The sequence below is a fragment of the Venturia canescens genome, chromosome 4 (assembly GCF_019457755.1).
Source record: "Venturia canescens isolate UGA chromosome 4, ASM1945775v1, whole genome shotgun sequence".
Taxonomy (NCBI): domain Eukaryota; kingdom Metazoa; phylum Arthropoda; class Insecta; order Hymenoptera; family Ichneumonidae; genus Venturia; species Venturia canescens.
Window position 1 is genome coordinate 2,555,494 of NC_057424.1, and position 18,127 is coordinate 2,573,620.

At 39.5% G+C, this 18,127-nt stretch overlaps 1 protein-coding gene across 1 annotated transcript; it reads left to right on the forward strand.

Annotated features, from left to right (window-relative positions):
* Positions 1-358: 358 nt before the first annotated feature.
* On the forward strand, positions 359-16,429 carry LOC122408969 (uncharacterized). The gene is made up of 4 exons (XM_043416116.1): positions 359-921; positions 1,086-1,507; positions 2,090-3,156; positions 16,421-16,429. Exons 1-4 carry the CDS (start codon positions 359-361, stop codon positions 16,427-16,429), a joined length of 2,061 nt encoding a protein of 686 aa, XP_043272051.1.
* The last annotated feature ends 1,698 nt before the right edge of the window (positions 16,430-18,127 follow it).

Below are 18,127 nucleotides of genomic sequence, written 5' to 3' on the forward strand. Positions count from 1 at the left end.
CGGCCTCCAAGGGACGTCTTGTAGACACTAACAAGACAGTGACGGGTACAAACAACAGCGAAGAGACGCCACGCACGAAACGGAAACGTTCGTCGAACGGATCCACGCCGGAGTCCTCCCAAAAGAGGCCTCCGACGATGGGACCGCCCACAGACTGGCAGACCGTTACCAAGACAAACAAGGACAAAACAAAAAAGAAAACGGACGCAAAGACTCGAGCTGACCAGAGCGGCCCGGCCCCCCGGAAACGGGGACTGGCTGTCCTGGTCAAACCGGGCACAGACACGACGTACTCGGACATAGTACGAAAAATACGGACGACGATCGATCCAAAGGAGAGTCACGTGCAGGTGCGACCATGAGGAAGACGAAGAACGGACTGTGTCTGCTGAAATTACAAGTAGAAGCAGACAAACCAGACGGACGCGAACAGTTTGGACGACAGATCCAAGACGTGATCGGGGAAGCGGGCAATGTCAGGGCTATGACCTCCAAGGTTCAACTGGAGATCATGGACCTGGACTGTGTGGCGACCCCGGACGACGTGACGGACGCGCTCAGGCGAGAGACCGGACGAGACGCGGACTTTCGGGTTCACATTTTCGGTCCAAACCGCGCTGAGCAGTACATGGCGGTCTGCGAACTCGATTCGCGGGAAGCCGATGCGCTGCTTCGGCGTGGCCGGATCGGAATTGGCTGGGTACATTGCCGCGTTCGGAAACGACTGACGGTGACGAAATGTTACAGGTGCCTGGGCTTCGGCCACGTTAAGGCCGAATGCAAAGGCAAAGACAGGACGAAATGCTGCCGCAAGTGCGGTGCATCCGGACACCTCGCGACGGACTGCAAGAACAAACCGGTCTGTCCACTGTGCTCCGAGGCCGGGCACAAGGACGTGGCGCACCTCGCCGGAACCGGCAGGTGTGCCGTGTTTCGGGCCGCGCTGGAGGAGTGCAGGAAGCAGGCCGGAAGACGGACAGAGTGATTCAGGGAAACCTGAACCGAAGTAGGACCGCAGACATGCTCCTACCACAGATAGCAGACGAACACGACGCGGATATCCTGATCCTGTGTGAACCATACAGGAGAAGGACGACTCAGACGTACATTACGAACGAGACAGAGACCACAGCTATCTGGGTAAGGGGTGCCACCCAATCCCGAGTCTCTAACCGCGGTGTCGGGGACGATTACGTCTGGGCTAAAGTCGGCGCTGTCACTTACGTCAGCGTCTACTTGACACCCAACTGCACCGCGGCCGAGTTCGAGAGGAAGGTGGCACTACTAGAAGACGGTATCAGGGACCTGCCCGGGGACGTCGTCGTTGCGGGGGACCTCAACGCGAGGGCGATCGAGTGGGGAATGACGGAAACGAACAGACGCGGACGACTGCTGCTGGAGATGGCCGCAAGGCTGGACCTAGCAGTGGTCAATACGGGACATACGCCGACGTACAGACGACCAGGATTTGGAGACTCCATCCCGGACGTGACGCTGACGTCGGACGGTATCCTGTCACGGCTGAGGGGGTGGCGGGTGATCGAGGACTATACAGCCAGCGATCACCAGTACATCACCTTCGAAGTGGCAGGACGGACAGAAACGAGACGAACGAGAGCCCACCAACCCCCGCGGTGGAACCTTGACAGACTGGACGGACGAAAATTTTCTGAGGAGTTGATGGCAGCACCAGCTCCGATGACGAAAATTCCCCCCGAGCTAACTGGCCGGCAAAGGGCGGAGAGACTGACAGACGAGACGGCCAAACTAATAGGCGGCTTGTGCAACAGCACAATGCCGAAACGACGACAGACACAGAAAAGACGACCACAATACTGGTGGACGGACGAGATCGCCGAATTGCGCAGGATTTGCCTGGCAAATCGGCGACGAGTGACGAGGGCTGGGGGCGGACCCGAAAGGGAAAACCTCCAGGCCATATACAAAACAGCACGGAAGACGCTGACGAAGGCAATACGGGACAGCAAGACGCGATGCTGGAGGAAGCTCTGCGAGGAGGTGAACGAGGATCCCTGGGGAACCGGTTACAAGATTGTGACCGGCAAACTAGGGGCCCGAGTTCCACCAGAACTCAAAGACGCCGAAACAGCAGGACGGATTGTTGACGGATTGTTTCCGACGCACCCGATACGGACGAACGTGAACGTGACGGACGACGCTGACGTGCCGGCGCCCCCCGTCTTTGTCGCTGAGGAGCTCACCAGAGCAACGAAGGCGATGAAGACTGGTAAGACGCCGGGACCAGACGGAGTACCGGCTGAGATCCTCCGGCTCGTGGCTCGCCTACGGCCGGAGATACTTCTCGACCTGTACAACACGTGCTTGACGACAGGAACGTTCAGCGGTCGGTGGAAAGAGGCGAGGCTCGTCCTTATACCGAAAGGTAGGGGCGACCCTAACACGCCCTCGGCCTACCGACCGTTGAGTTTACTTGACACGACAGGTAAACTCTACGAACAATTACTGAGACCGAGACTGACGGACGCGATGCAGGCCGGAGGGGGTCTCTCCGACCTGCAGTTCGGTTTCAGGAGGGGTCGATCGACGATTGGAGCAATCCAAAAGGTGGTTGACTCTTTCCTGGAACTGGACAGACACTGCCACGCAGCCCGACCTATCGTGCTGTTGGCGACACTGGACATCAGGAATGCTTTCAACTCGGCCAGGTGGGTGGATATCTTGGAGGCGCTGAAAAGCAACTTCGGGATCCCACCTTACTTGGCTCGGGTTGTGGAGGATTACCTGAAAAACAGACGTATAACGTACGAGACGATAGAAGGACAGGTAACGAGACAGGTCACCGCTGGGGTTGCCCAGGGGTCGATACTGGGACCTGACTTCTGGAATGGCTTATACGACAGCTTGCTTCGGCTGGAGATGCCGCTCGGAGTGATCCTCGTCGCCTACGCTGATGACGTAGCGGCGGTGATTACAGAGCGCTCTCCGGAACTAGCACAGCTGAAGTTGAACCAGACCATGAGACGAGTTGGACGTTGGATGACAGACCACGGACTGCAACTCGCAACGGAAAAGACGGAACTGACGCTCCTTACGAGAAGACGCATACAGACGATACTGCCCATGAGAGTGGGGGCACACGAGACGGAGACCAAGGGGGAAGTCAAGTACCTTGGGGTAACCCTTGATACGAAGATGACCTTCTGGCCTCACATACAGAAGACGGCCCAGAGGGCGGCAGAGAGGATAGCATCCTTGAGCCGCCTGATGGCCAACACGACGGGACCGAGACCGGGGAAACGGCGACTGTTAATGGCGACAGCTCACTCGATCCTCCAGTACGGTGCGGAGATCTAGGCAGACTCCCTGCAGACAAAGAAGTACTGCAAGACGATGACGATGGTACAGCGACAAGGAGCGCTGCGAATCGCTTGCTCCTACCGGACAGTCTCTGCACAAGCTGTTCTGGTGGTGGCGGGCGTAATTCCCGTGGATCTCCTTGCGTTTGAGCGTAAGAGGGTCTACGGGAGCAGCGCGGACATAGGACGGAAGAACGCGGCAATTGCCGAGCGCGAAAGGACGATAGACACTTGGCAAGGACGGTGGACAAACGGAAACGATGGCAACTGGACGAGACGACTTATACGGGACCTGAGGCCGTGGCTCGGAAGGAAGTTTGGGGACGTGAATTTTTACGTTACCCAGCTCTTGACGGGGCACGGTTACTTCCGACGGTACCTCCACAGAATGAACAGAGTACGGACACCTGACTGTAAGTACTGTGGACATGAACGAGACGACGCGGAACACACGTGTTTCGTGTGTGACCGCTGGACGAGACAGAGACAAGAACTGGAAATAACAGTGGGCAGTATTACCCCGGAGAATATCGTCGGGGTAATGCTGCACGAACCCGAATGGTGGCGCTTAGTCGCCACCTACACGGAAACGATACTGCGACGTAAGAACGCGGACGGCTGCTTAACGGATGACTGAGTAGACGGAGTGACGCGACGTTACGATAACGGTGGGACAGAACGGACGAACGAACACAGACAGAACCCCCAGTCAGAAGTAATATCAACATAGTCCCTGGCTGGGGGGAAGGACAACAAGGAGGTGGCGGTTTTAGTGGGTAGGCCTGTTTTTTTTTGGGAGTCCCACATACCCATGTAGTCCGTAAGACTACATGGAATCCGTAAAAAGGATTTCCGCAACTCCTTGGTAAAAAATAAAAAAAAAAAAATAAAAAAAAATTTATGAGTAACTCCAAATTGCAACATTATGGAATTGTTCTAAGAAGCTTTTAAATCCAAAAAAATCACATGCAAGCTAGTCATTTCTTACTCTATGGTGGCAAAGACTTATAAGAATATCGATTCTTTTCAGACTTTCAGGAGCTACTGATATTATTCACAATATTCGACGTCGATTGGATCGATACAAATTATGTTTAAATATGAGTTAAAAGTACTTGTCCGGCCCATGGTATACTAAACCGGTATAAAAGCGGCCGCGTAAATGTAGACTATGATCTGTGTATGCTAAAAAATATAAAAAAATGCGCGATGCATATGTCAACGAAACTTTTCAAGATTTCATTATTTCGTTCGATTGGAAATAAGTGTCAACTGAGATAATCTTTCAATTAAACCAGAGTTCGCGGAATATTGTCCAGTGTAAATATATCATCAGTTGCGTGATAATATATCATATGTAATAATGTCGGTCATATATACGAGTTCCCTTTGTATTGATAGCTGTGTGGTAACGAACCGGCCGGGGTTTGACGTTACGAAGTGCGGGACAAATGTAACAAACGTTCGCATAGTTAGAGAATAATATAAATAAGGCAAATCAGTTTATCAAAAATAGGTCTGGAAGTTGTAAGAAAAAATGTTCGTCAACCTATAACGTCAAATTTTCTATTTGCGATCTGACATAATTTAATAAAACAAGAACACACAGAACTGTTAGTATATATAATGTGAAAAACTCCAATCGAATAAATGTTTTCTAATTTATTTCTTGTGTCATCATTATTTTTGAATATTCCCATATTTTGCTTCCTATTGAGTTTGGCTCTGCTCTATCCGATCCTTGTTTTGACTCCATCGGTTTGCAGCGGATGGATACATAGTATTAATTGGTTTCCTAATATGTGTCCTATGATTTTCTAATATTTCTTCATGCTGATTGTGGTAACGTAATTCAAGTGGTTTCCGACTATGATCATCAATCGCACATTTTGTATATCAGATTCTCAAAACAGTTTCTGGTGTTGATATAAGTGTAGTTATACTTTTTCCACCTGGTCTGTCGAGTAATAAATTTTGAAACTTGTTCCAAAAAGTCTTTGGATGTTTTTTTTGCTGATAGTATGAAAAGTTGAATCTTCGGAATGCGGTAGGCAAACACAAATTTTGACAACAATACTTATGAAATAACGTGTATGTTGAGTATTCCTATTCCGCAAACTGCAAATGTGGAATTATTGGTGAAAACATTCATTACGATATGTCTACAGTTGCTCAGTGTTGGATGCGATTGAGTATAATGCCTGCCAACATCATGGAAACCTACAGAATTTCTGAATGTTATGTGCGCTATGTCATTTTAATGTAACATCATGACTTTGAACAACTTTTCACTATAATACTATATAGATTTGGACCATTGAAATACAGCAAAAATCTGCAAACTATAAAATTTATATACTTTGCCATTCATTTTACTTTTTGACTCTCACTGCAACATAAATATGAAGTGAAAAATTCATTAGAAAAGTCTTCAGTTGCTCATTAATGCTTTGAAATTTGATTGGAAATTGAATGAAAATGATTTGAAATTGCTGTTTTCGAAACTCATTGCGCAGATACATTGAATTGCAGCAGATAGCTGCGAACTTTAAAATTTCTGTGGATAAATATATGTGCTAAGTATCACTTCCTATCTTTAATTATGGTAATATGTAATGGAACTTGATTCAGCAAGTTTTAAAGTGTTTCTTTTCAAATAGTATTGAAGTTTGTATTACTGCGGTATGGAGCGAATACCTTCAAATTTTGATATTTTTGTGTCGCAGCATGTGTGCCAATCATTTTAATTTTTTACTCCAACGTAACATGTAATTTCAAAAATTCATCACAAAAGTTTTCATCTTTATTATTTAACTTAATTTTCCTTTTTCTAAATTCCATGCTAAATTTCTGATTTTCTAAATTTATTTCTAAATTATCCTGAAATGAAATTGTTTTCCTCCACAACCAATGCAGGTACCTTAAACGTCTTTGATTTCCGTTGCTCTGTTGAATTAAGTACGCTCAGTTTTTTTTGCTTCTTTGAGTTCTGACATAGTAAATGTTTCTGAGTGCCTTTTATCTGCAACTATCAAACTGTAGATAATTGGATCTCAGCGGCCACTTGCAAACTTTGGAAATATATTTCATCAGGGGCATGTTTTGGATGACACGAAAACGTCTAGATTCCGAATGCAAAAGCGACATTTAAAAATGGCCAATTCTGTTGGATTTGTTGTGTCTTGAATTTGATCTGTTTTCCTCTTTTCCTTTCTTTTTTCTAACGTTATAAGCCGGAAATCATATCTCAGCCCGCAACACGCATTGCTACATGCTCTTGAGTTCCCAATGGACAAAACATATTAGAAGACAAGGGGAAAAATCGCCAAAGTCCAAGAATAGATCTGTGACGAAATATTTCCAGTACAATTTCGACGAAATTTAGGTCTTTTTTCGTGGAAACCAACGTTATAAGCCGAAAATCATATCCCGGCCTCCAACCCGCTTTCGACCGTGCTCTTTGGTTCCTAATTGTCAAAACATATTAGAGTACGAAGAAAAAAATTACCAAAGTCCAAGGACAGACCTGTGACGAAATATTTTCAGTACAATTTGGAGGAAAATTAGGTCTTTTTTCGTAGAAACCAACGTTATAAGACGAAAATCATAAATAATTCATAGAAATTTAAACTAAAATCCTATAGTCAACTGAACATAAATAAGGAACTTTTGAGAAAAAAGACGTGATATCAAACCATAAACTTCCCCTAGGAAAAAAAAGGTTGGGACAAGTAAAAAGGTTGAAGATAACTCTCTAAATTCGCTCTGCATGAATATTTGTGCTCGATCAGTTCTAGAGAAGCCCTGATTTTTATTTGAATAAACAATTTTAATGGAAAGTGATGGGCCGGACAAGTACTTTTAACTCATATTTAAACATAATTTGTATCGATCCAATCGACGTCGAATATTGTGAATAATATCAGAAGCTCCTGAAAGTCTGAAAAGAATCGATTTTCTTATAAGTCTTTGCCACCATAGAGTAAGAAATGACTAGCTTGCATGTGATTTTTTTGGATTTAAAAGCTTCTTAGAACAATTCCATAATGTTGAAATTTGGAGTTACTCATAAATTACTTGTCCTTCGATTGATATCATAAATTTTAGTGCTGCATGTAACTCAAGTGGTAACTTTTTTCAATTCATTAGAAAATACTTGGCCTCGAATTGATATAACAAATTTTAATGCTGCACGTAAAATAGATGGAATTTTTTTCAATTGATTTAGCTGTTCGAATCAAATAAGAAGAATGAGGCATCGGTTTCCAAAATGATTTCAAGCGCGATTTTTCGGTTTTGTTTTTTTACTTGTTATTTGATTCTTTTGACACTTTAAAAAATAGATACAGATTAGTTTTTTTTACAGATATATGATTTTCGGCTTATAACGTTGGGTTCCACTAAATTACTTATTTTCGTAAAAATTGAACTGGAAATATTTCGTCACATGTTCGTTCTTGGACTTTGGCGATTTTTTTCCTTGTACCTTAATATGTTTTGTCAATTAGGAACCAAAGAGCACGGTGAAAAGCAGGTTGTAGGTCGTGATATGATTTTCGGCTTATAACGTTAGTTTCTACGAAAAAAGACCTATTTTTCATCCAAATTGTACTGAAAATATTTCGTCACAGGTCTCTCCTTGGACTTTGGCGATTTTTTTCCTTGTACTCTAATATGTTTTGTTAATTAGGAACCAAAGAGCACGGTGAAAAGCAGGTTGTAGGTCGTGATATGATTTTCGGCTTATAACGTTGGTTTCCACGAAAAAAGACCTAAATTTCGTCAAATTTGAACTGGAAATATTTCGATAGAGGTTTGTTCTTGGACTTTGGTGATTTTTCTCCTTGTCTTCTAATATGTTTTGTCCATTGGAAACTCAAGAGCATGTAGGAATGCGTGTTGCGGGCTGAGATATGATTTCCGGCTTATAACGTTAGTGAAAAGAAAGGAAAAGAGAAAAGATAGATCAAATTCAAGACACAACGAATACAACAGAATTGGCCATTTTTAAATGTCGTTTTTGCATTCTGAATCTAGACATTTTCGTGTCATCCAAAACATGCCCCCGATGAAATATATTTCCAAAGTTTGCAAGTGGCCGCGGAGATCCAATTATCTACAGTTTGATAGTTGCAGAAAAAAGGCACCCGGAAACATTTATTATGTCAGAATTCAAAGAAGTAAAAAAACTGAGCGTACTTGATTCAACAGAGCAACGGAATTCAAAGACGTTTAAGGTACCTGCATTGCTTGTGGAGGAAAACAATTTCATTTCAGGATAATTTAGAAATAAATTAGGAAATTCAGAAATTTAGCATAGAATTTAGAAAAAGGAAAATTAAGATAATTAGTAAAGCTGAAAACTTTTGTGATGAATTTTTGAAATTACATGTTACGGTTGGAGTAAAAAATTTAAATAATTGGCACACATGCTGCGACACAAAAATATCAAAGTTTGAAGGTATTCGCTCCATACCGCAGTAATACAAACTTTAATACTATTTGAAAAGAAATACTTTAAAACTTGCTGAACAAAGTTCCATTACATATTACCATAAAGATAGGGGGTGATACTTAGCACATATACTTATCCACAGAAATTTCCAAGTTCGCAGGTATCGGCTGCAATTCAATGTATCTGCGCAATGAGTTTGGAAGACAGCAGTTTCAAATCCATCCATAAATGAGCAACTGAAGACTTTTGTAATGAATTTTTCACTTGATATTTATGTTACGGTGCGAGTCAAAAAATAAAATGAATGGCACAGTATATAAATTTTATAGTTTGCAGATTTTTGCTGTATTTCAATGATCCAAATCTATAGTATTAGAGTGGAAAGTTGTTAGAAGTCATGATGTTACATTAAAATCACATAGCGCACATAACATTCAGAAATTCTGTAGGTTTCCATGATGTTGGCAGGTATTATACTTAATCGCCTCGAAAACTGAGCAACTGTACACTTATCGTAATGAATGTTTTCACCAAGAATTCCACATTTGCAGTTTGCAGAATAGGAATACTCAACATACACGTCATTTCATAAGTATTGTTGTCAATATTTGTGTTTGCCTACCGCATTCCGAAGATTCAAATTTTCATATTATCAGCAAAAAAAGCATCCAAAGACTTTTTGGAACAAGTTTCAAAATTTATTACTCGACAGACCAGGTGGAAAAAGAATAACTACACTTATATCAAGACCAGAAACTGTTGTGAGAATCTGTTGTACAAAATGTGCGATTGATGATCATAATTGGAAACCTCTTGAATCACGTTACCACAATCAGCATGAAGAAATAGTAGAAAATCATAGGACACATATTAGGCAACCAATTAATAATATGCATCGATCCGCAGCAAACCGATGGAGTCAAAACAAGGATTGGAAAGAGCAGAGCCATAGTTAAAAAGAAAAAAGACAGCGCAATTGAAAGAGAACAGAAATCAAAACTGTTTCATGTATCTGTGCATTAGTTTCTGAAGACAGTAATTTCAGATCCATTCAGAAATAAGTAGGTGAAGACTTCAGTAATGAATATCTTCGTTAATATATTCCAGTCGGAACCAAAAAGTTAAAAGATTGGCATACCTGCTATTTCACAGAAATATCAAAGTTCATAGGTACTTGCTACGTACCAGTTATACAGACTTTGGTGCTATAGGGAAAAACACTTCAAAATTACATGAACCACATTTTTGAAACTTATTATGACACATTCAAAAAAAAAGTGACAGATACGATGCATGTTGAAGCAAGCAAAATGCTGTAATTTTGTATGTCTCCATGGTTATCCGCAGACAAAATATTTGATCACATTCAAAAATGATCAGGTGTAGACTAACAGACATGAATTTTTCAACCCACAATGTCAATCGCAAACATGGTCTGGAAATATTCAATATACATGTCACTTCATCACTTTGTCGAACTTTAGAGGTGTTCATTGCATTTCGAAGATACAAATTTTGATATCATGAAAATTAAGCACCCAATGACTTATTGAAATAAATTTCCAAATTTATCATGTAACAACTTAAGTGAATGTATCTATGCATTTACATGGCCCAAAGATTTTTCAAAACTTGGGTGTATGAACAAGCAATCATGAAGGCTTTTTGTTATAATTATTTCAAATTATCTTGTTGAAATTAATATAAAAAAATAGAAATACGAATATCTCTCGTATTGTCTGGAGAACAAATAGAAATTGGTATGACAATATACACTGTAAGCTAAGGAGGTGGAAAAAAGGGACCGGTGAACACAGCCAAACTAAATGAAAGAAATTATGACAACAATACATTGAATTACTTGACCAAAGTTTTTTAAAATTTATTTGAATTCGTTTACACACAACCATCCACCTCTTTCTTTAATGTAATTACACAACATAGAATTTCTGTTTGGAAAGAATGTTTTAGAGGTTATAATGAACGAACGTTTTTTTTCTCATTGTTATTATTATTATTATTATTCAACACTAATTAGTCACGTCATTAATAATATCGATTCCTTCCACTTTTCAATAACCACTTTTATTTTTCTACACTCTGCACGCAACAGCACTCCGGCGGTCATAACCTCAAACGTCAACATGACGCGAAATCTCGCAAATTTGCTATCTATGTATATATTACGATATCGAAGTAGAACAGATAATTCTTAATTTTCACGACACACATTATTCACGTTTTCACTTCTCAACATTTTACTCACTCTCAGTACACTGTATGAGATCAATTAATCCACTTTTGAGGTTTTATTTATTATAGATATTATTGTCGTGAATTGGGCTCGAAACTTATTGAAACTTTTTTTATGAAAAAAATACAATTGATTATATCCACTGCTATTTCCAATAATGTTTTATTTATTTAAACGAAATTTGCAAATCTTGCACCGTTGATCCACGGGGCTACGATCGCAATCACTGTATAATAACATAACAGACGATAACAGACGGTATACAAGAAAACATTGAGGACTATCAGAAACTTTCTCATCGGCGATTGGTCGAGACGGATAGATTCTCACCGGTGATTGGTTATGATGGGCATCAAGAAGCCCTTGTATGTATCGGTCTGAACCCATATACGGATACGTCAGCTGCGTAAATGTGTTGGTACTTTTTGCATAATCTTGAGCCCGTGCAAAGTTTTTTCTCAGCAATTACGCCACCGATCATGCTGATTTTGGGCGCAATCGAAAGAGAATTACTTAATTAGCTGAAAGTTCAATTTTCAAATTGCGACATAACTCCTGAGCTTCGCAATTCAAGAAAATGACATGTCGATTTTACCCCCACCACCGCGAATCGTTTTATTCAGAGATAATATAGTCTCGGTGAGAGCCTCGGGCCAGCAGACGACAGGGCTGTCAATGTACTTGTCCCGAGACTCTACCGAGTCTCTTGATAATGAGTTCTGTACATTTCAGAATTTTAGAGTGGTGTTTGTATATTTGAAGAGCTTTGGAATTGATAAAAGTTGAGAATTATCAATAACACAGATTCAAAATTAATTTTGTGAATTGAAGTCACAAGGTTGTACCTTGGGCCGTAGTCAGAGGTATCTTAACACGGTCCTTAGTCAAGATCGTGTGTATGGGGTCCTTGTGGTAAGGTCGGGACTACTTGGCCGAGTTAATCAAACTCTGGCACGAACCCTGGTCAGGTTCGTGTGGATGGAGTTATTGGCGGAGGCCGGTGACCAGATTAAATACAATTGAGAAAGTGTAGTTTAAATAAGACTAGATTAACTGTATTCCTTATTTGTTTAATAACAATTATATATTGAAACGGCACTCCCTTCTCATTTCACACAAAACCTTATTTGAACCCCGCGCCACGCGAGCTCGTACTTAGCCGCTCGACGCGACTTTCCGTGGCTCGGCGTGAAAGCTATCACCTCATAGAAATAGACTCTTTTCTTTCATAATTATATTTCTTTTGTGTTCAAACACTTCAATTAACATAAATTTTATAAAAGGCAAGGTTTGATTTAATAGAACAAATTAAAAGTTCAGTCGAAAAGACAAAAAAGAGAATTCAGGTAAAATTTGTCCAGAAAACTTCAATTGCGGGCTGGCTCCAACGGAAATGACCAGTCACAAATGAGCGCTTGGTTCCAGGGGAAATAATGATTGAAATTGACAATAATTTACTAATGGAACGATTGCAACAAGAAAATTTGATTTATTTGATTTTGAAGAAGCAAAATATGATTTTTGGTTGATAAAAACATTTATTTTTACTCAAAGATCGTTATTTCCATAAAAGCGAGGGAAAACAGCCTAAAGCTTATCCAACCACGTGGAAATAGAAATCAGATGGCCAATCAATGAATTTAGCGAGCAGAATTCTGGTTGGAGATTATTTTTCTAAGCGAATCAAAGTCCAAGTTATTTTTAAACGGAATTATCATCATTATTCCTTTGTTCAAACGAGTATAAAAGGCCGTGCGGAGCAACCACGGCAGCTCATTCTTGAATCAGCTCTCGCTCTAGTACAGAGGTAGTGACTCTGGAAACAAGCTCCAGCAAACCCAAGACCTTAAAAATTCCAAATTTCACGCCGAGAGGGAGGGGACTGTGCGATTCCGTGCAGGCCAAAGATTCGAGGGTGAAATTCCTTTCCGATCACGCCGAGAGGGAGGGGACTGAGCGATTCCGTTCAGGCCAAAGATTCGAGGGTGATTTTCTATCCATTCAGTTTGAGAGGGAGGGGACCTTGCGATTCCGTGGGGTCTGAAGATTCTCAAACTTGATCCATCTTTCCTATGCTAAAGAGGGAGGGGACGGTGCGATTCCGTACGGTCTGCAGATTCTTGGCATAGGCCCCTTTTCTTCAACCCACTTTTGATTTTTTTTTTGTTGGAAGCAAAAGATTAGTTTAATTTGAAAATAAAAGCTTCATTATCCTCTTAGAGGCGAGAACTGATTCAATGCTCCAAATTATTTCAATTATTCAACAGAGACAAAACTTTGAAAATTTATTTTTGTTTGTCCAAAAGAAATCAATCTCAGTTTAATTGTATCGAGCCAAATCACTAATTTGTTTAAAAATTGTATTGAGTCACTAAATAGATCGGATTGATGAAGACAGGAAATTATAAAATTGGACAAATTTATTGAAACAAAGGAGCGAGAAAAACATTGGACAAGTTTCTTGATATTAGAGAAAGAAAACCTAAAATTGGACAAGTTATTGATATTAGAGAGATATTTTCATTCATACCACGAAACACCAACGATTCGCATCGCATTCTCATTTGTTTAATAAAGTTACTTTGAATAAACACTATTATTATAATTTTACACACAAATTCTTAATTTCTCGTTCATTTCATGCCTGCTCCTAAATTTTTAGTAGCTCGAAAACACGCGTAGCGGGTCACGTCTAAAAGCGTACCGTTACAATATATAGTATACTATGACATGCTTTATACAGTCTGATGAATTTGATCACTTTATCAGATATAAGTCTAAAGTAATGTTACATGGTTATTGCATTATATATGAAATAAAATAAAAAAATGTTTGTTTGCTAAATTATTGTTTCAGAAAAAAAAATTAATGACAAGCCGAGGGCAGCTTGAGTGTCAGGAAGGTCGACTGAAGTAGAAAATTATTGTTATGATTGTTGTGAAGTTCTTGTCCGTGCGGAAGAAGAAGAGTATAAAAATGGGGTTTCGTTTGTTTCAAGACTTTTGGGGTAGAGATTTGAGATGTCATGGAAACGAACGGATAACAAAAAGGAAAATTCTGGAGACAAGACGTGAAAAAGATTGATTAATAAATAACATCCAACTTATTGTATAAAGCATTAAAAAATCATTATTTTATCTACAACAGTAGAGTATTATCGTGGGAGAGAGTATCGGAGATGAGATGAGAGTCAGATAAGACGCCTCACGCACCGCGTGGCGACTCAAGCGCTTCGCAAGATGGCGGACGGTCACACAGACGCGCCCACTCCAGAGTCCGTATACCGAGAGCGCGGTCTTGATGCAACAGGCACACAGCCTACCGTCGGACAAACCGTCGGTGCCACGGAACCGCCACCCAATCCCATACACGACCCACTCACTACGTGTCTTTGTTGCGCGATAAAAAGGAAACCCCAAGGCCGTACGTGTCCTCTCTTTCTCGTAACCTTCTTCTTCTTCTTCTTTCTATTTGGCTAGCGTCACGTATAATCCGTGAAGCTAGCCTGGCCAATGGTAATAAACCGCTTCGGCCAAGGGTCGATTTGTTTTGAGGTTGGTGTGAGCTCCTCTATATATATATGTGTGTAGATTGTTTTTAATATAAATTTATTTGAATGTAAATCTAAGATTATGCTGCGTTGTTGAGCAAAGGGGAAGGAACAATAGAATAAGTAATTCAGGGAAGTCATAAAGCACACCGAGACTGTCAATTACATTCCATGTTCTATTTCCCTAAGCAAACGCTATCTTTATGTTTATGTTGATAATTTTTTCCCTTCTCTCTTTATTATACCCCTCGTAAGCTGGATTAGCCTCGAGAGGTGCGGAAATTGGGAGAATTTAGTGTGTCATTTTCTTTATACATTGATGTGGTTTAATATTTAGTTTTTATAATTTTAATGTATTATTTCATTTAGCTTTTATTAATTTTTGGTTTAATCGTTAAGATTCTCATTGCTTAATCATTGAGACTGGCCGGTTGTACTCATGGTTCCATCTTATTCTTGGTGTATTGTTGAGACAATGAGAATTTATTTATTTATTTATTTAGTTTATTTTTTACTTAATTAATTTTTTCATTTAACGGGTGTACACTGTCACTTTCATGTCACTTGTTCTAAAATTTTTAAATACACGGAACCTTTATTAGTTTCCGCGGGATCACGGAAACACGTCCACCCTCTTCCAGGTTCGACGGCCGAGGCCTTTATCGTAACCTGAAGCGAACTCCTCGGCCTTTCTCGTTCAGCGACGTTATCCCCCGTGAGGCAGTGTCGCCCCAGGCGCCTCTCGGCGCGACACCTATGCGCTGGAGTGATGCGCGGTAATAAAAGAGCTCAGCCCGCAGATTTTCGTTATCAATATGATGTTAGAAACTTCAATTGAATAAATGTTTTCTAATTTATTTCTCGTATCATCATTATTTTTGAATATTCCCATATTGTGCTTCCTATTGAGTTTGGCTCTGCTCTTTCCGATCCTTGTTTTGACTCCATCGGTTTGCAGCGGATCGATACATAATAATTAATTGGTTGCCTAATATGTGTCCTTTGATTTTCTACTATTTCTTCATGCTGATTGTGGTAACGTGATTCAAGAGGTTTCCAGCTATGATCATCAAACGCACATTCTGTACATCAGATTCTCAAAACAGTCTCTGGTCTTGATATAAGTGTAGTTATTCGTTTTCCACCTGGTCTGTCGAGTAATAATTTTGAAACTTGTTCCAAAAAGTCTTTGGATGCTTTTTTTGCTGATAATATGAAAAGTCGAATCTTCGGAATGCGGTAGGCAAACACAAATTTTGACAACAATACTTATTACATAACGTGTATGTTGAGTATTCTTATTCTGCAAACTGCAAATGTGGAATTATTGGTGAAAACATTCATTACGATAAGTCTACAGTTGCACAGTTTTGGATGCGATTGAGTATAATGCCTGCCAACATCATGGAAACCTACAGAATTTCTGAATGTTATGTGCGCTATGTCATTTTAATGTAACATCATGACTTCTAAAATCTTTTCACCATAATACTATGTAGATTTGGATCATTGAAATACACCAAAAATCTGCAAACTATAAAATTTATATACTGTGCCATTCATTTTACTTTTTGACTCTCACTGTAACATAAACATGAAGTAAAAAATTCACTACAAAAGTCTTCAATTGCTCATTTATGGATGGATTTGAAATTGCTGTCATCCAAACTCATTGCGCAGATGGACATTTTTTTCAATTGATTTTTTTTAAATAACTTATTTTGATTTTTCGTTTTTTTTATTTCTTACGTTTCATTTGATTTTTTTGACACTTAAAAAAATAATTACAGATTTGTATTTTTGTTAATGTAATGTTCTTTCAGGATTTGTGAATTTTTTTTTAATCGTTCTTTTAAAATTTATTATTGTGCATCGATAAATGAAAAAATTCTACATAATATATATGTTCTAGCTTTCAAAATAACTCTCCAGTTTATATTCAACCCCTAGGAAAAAAAGGTTGGGACAAGTACATTGATGGTCCCTCGTTTGCTGATAATTCCATCCATAAAACAAACTTAAAAAAAAAATTTTTATAAAAAATGGGCAAAAAAATTATTTTATAAAAAAAATACAGAACAATTCGAAAAAAATTTAACAAATCTTGAAAAAACGTTATCTTTAAAAAGTACTTTTAAAGATAACGTTCAAGTACTTGAAATACGGGCCGGACAAGTACTTTTAACTCATATTTAAACATAATTTCTATCGATCCAATCGACGACGAATATTGCGAATAATATCAGTAGCTCCTGAAAGTCTGAAAAGAATCGATTGTCTTATAAGTCTCTGCCACCATAGAGTAAGAAATGACTAGCTTGCATGTGATTTTTTTGGATTTAAAAGCTTCTAAAAACAATTCCATAATGTTGAAATTTGGAGTTACTCATAAATTACTTGTCCTTCGATTGATATCATAAATTTTAGTGCAGCACGTAACTCAAATGGTAACGTTTTTCAATTTATTAGAAAATACTTGGCCTCGAATTGATATAATAAATTTTAATGCTGCACGTAAATTAGATGGAATTTTTTTAAATTGATTTAGCTGTTCGAATCAAATAAGAAGAATGAGGCATCGGTTTCCAAAATGATTTCAAGCGCGATTTTTCGGTTTTTATTTTTTACTTGTTATTTGATTCTTTTAACACTTTAAAAAATAGATACAGGTTAGTTTTTTTTTAAAGATAATGTTTTTTCAAGATTTGTGAAATTTTTTTCGAATTGTTCTGTATTTTTTTTATAAAATAATTTTTTTGCCCATTTTTTATAAAAATTTTTTTTTTAAGTTTATTTTATGGATGGAATTATCAGCAAACGAGGGACCATCAATGTACTTGTCCCAACCTTTTTTTCCTAGGGGAAGTTTATGGTTTGGTATCACGTCTTTTTTCTCAAAAGTTCCTTATTTATGTTCAGTTGACTATAGGATTTTACTTTAAATTTCTATGAATTATTTATGATTTTCGGCTTATAACGTTGGTTTTCACAAAAAAAGACCTATTTTTCGTCAAAATTGTACTGGAAATATTTCGTCACAGGTCTGTTCTTGGACTTCGGCGATTTTTTTCCTTGTACTCTAATATGTTTTGTCAATTAGGAACCCAAGAGCACGGTCGAAAGCGGGTTGGAGACCGGAATATGATTTTCGGCTTATAACGTTGGTTTCCACGAAAAAAGACCTATTTTTCGTCAAAATTGTACTGGAATTATTTCGTCACAGGTCTGTCCTTGGACTTTGGTAATTTTTTTCTTCGTACTCTAATATATTTTGTCAATTAGAAATCGAAGAGCACGGTCGCAAGCGGGTTGGAGGCCGGGATATGATTTTCGGCTTATAACGTTGATTTCCACGAAAAAGACCTATTTTTCGTCAAAACTGTATTGGGAATATTTCGTCACAGGTCTGTTCTTGGACTTTGGCAATTTTTTTCCTTGTACTCTAATATGTTTTGTCCATTGGGAACTCAAGAGCATGTAGCAATGCGTGTTGCGGGCTGAGATATGATTTCCGGCTTATAACGTTAGAA

Coding starts and splice junctions, on each gene's coding strand:
- LOC122408969 (XM_043416116.1), top strand. CDS start 359: ATGAGGAAGACGAAGAACGGACTGTGTCTGCTGAAATTACAAGTAGAA. Junction 922..1,085: donor CACCTCGCCGGAACCGGCAG/GTGTGCCGTGTT, acceptor TGAACCATACAG/GAGAAGGACGACTCAGACGT. Junction 1,508..2,089: donor CGTGACGCTGACGTCGGACG/GTATCCTGTCAC, acceptor GAGTTCCACCAG/AACTCAAAGACGCCGAAACA.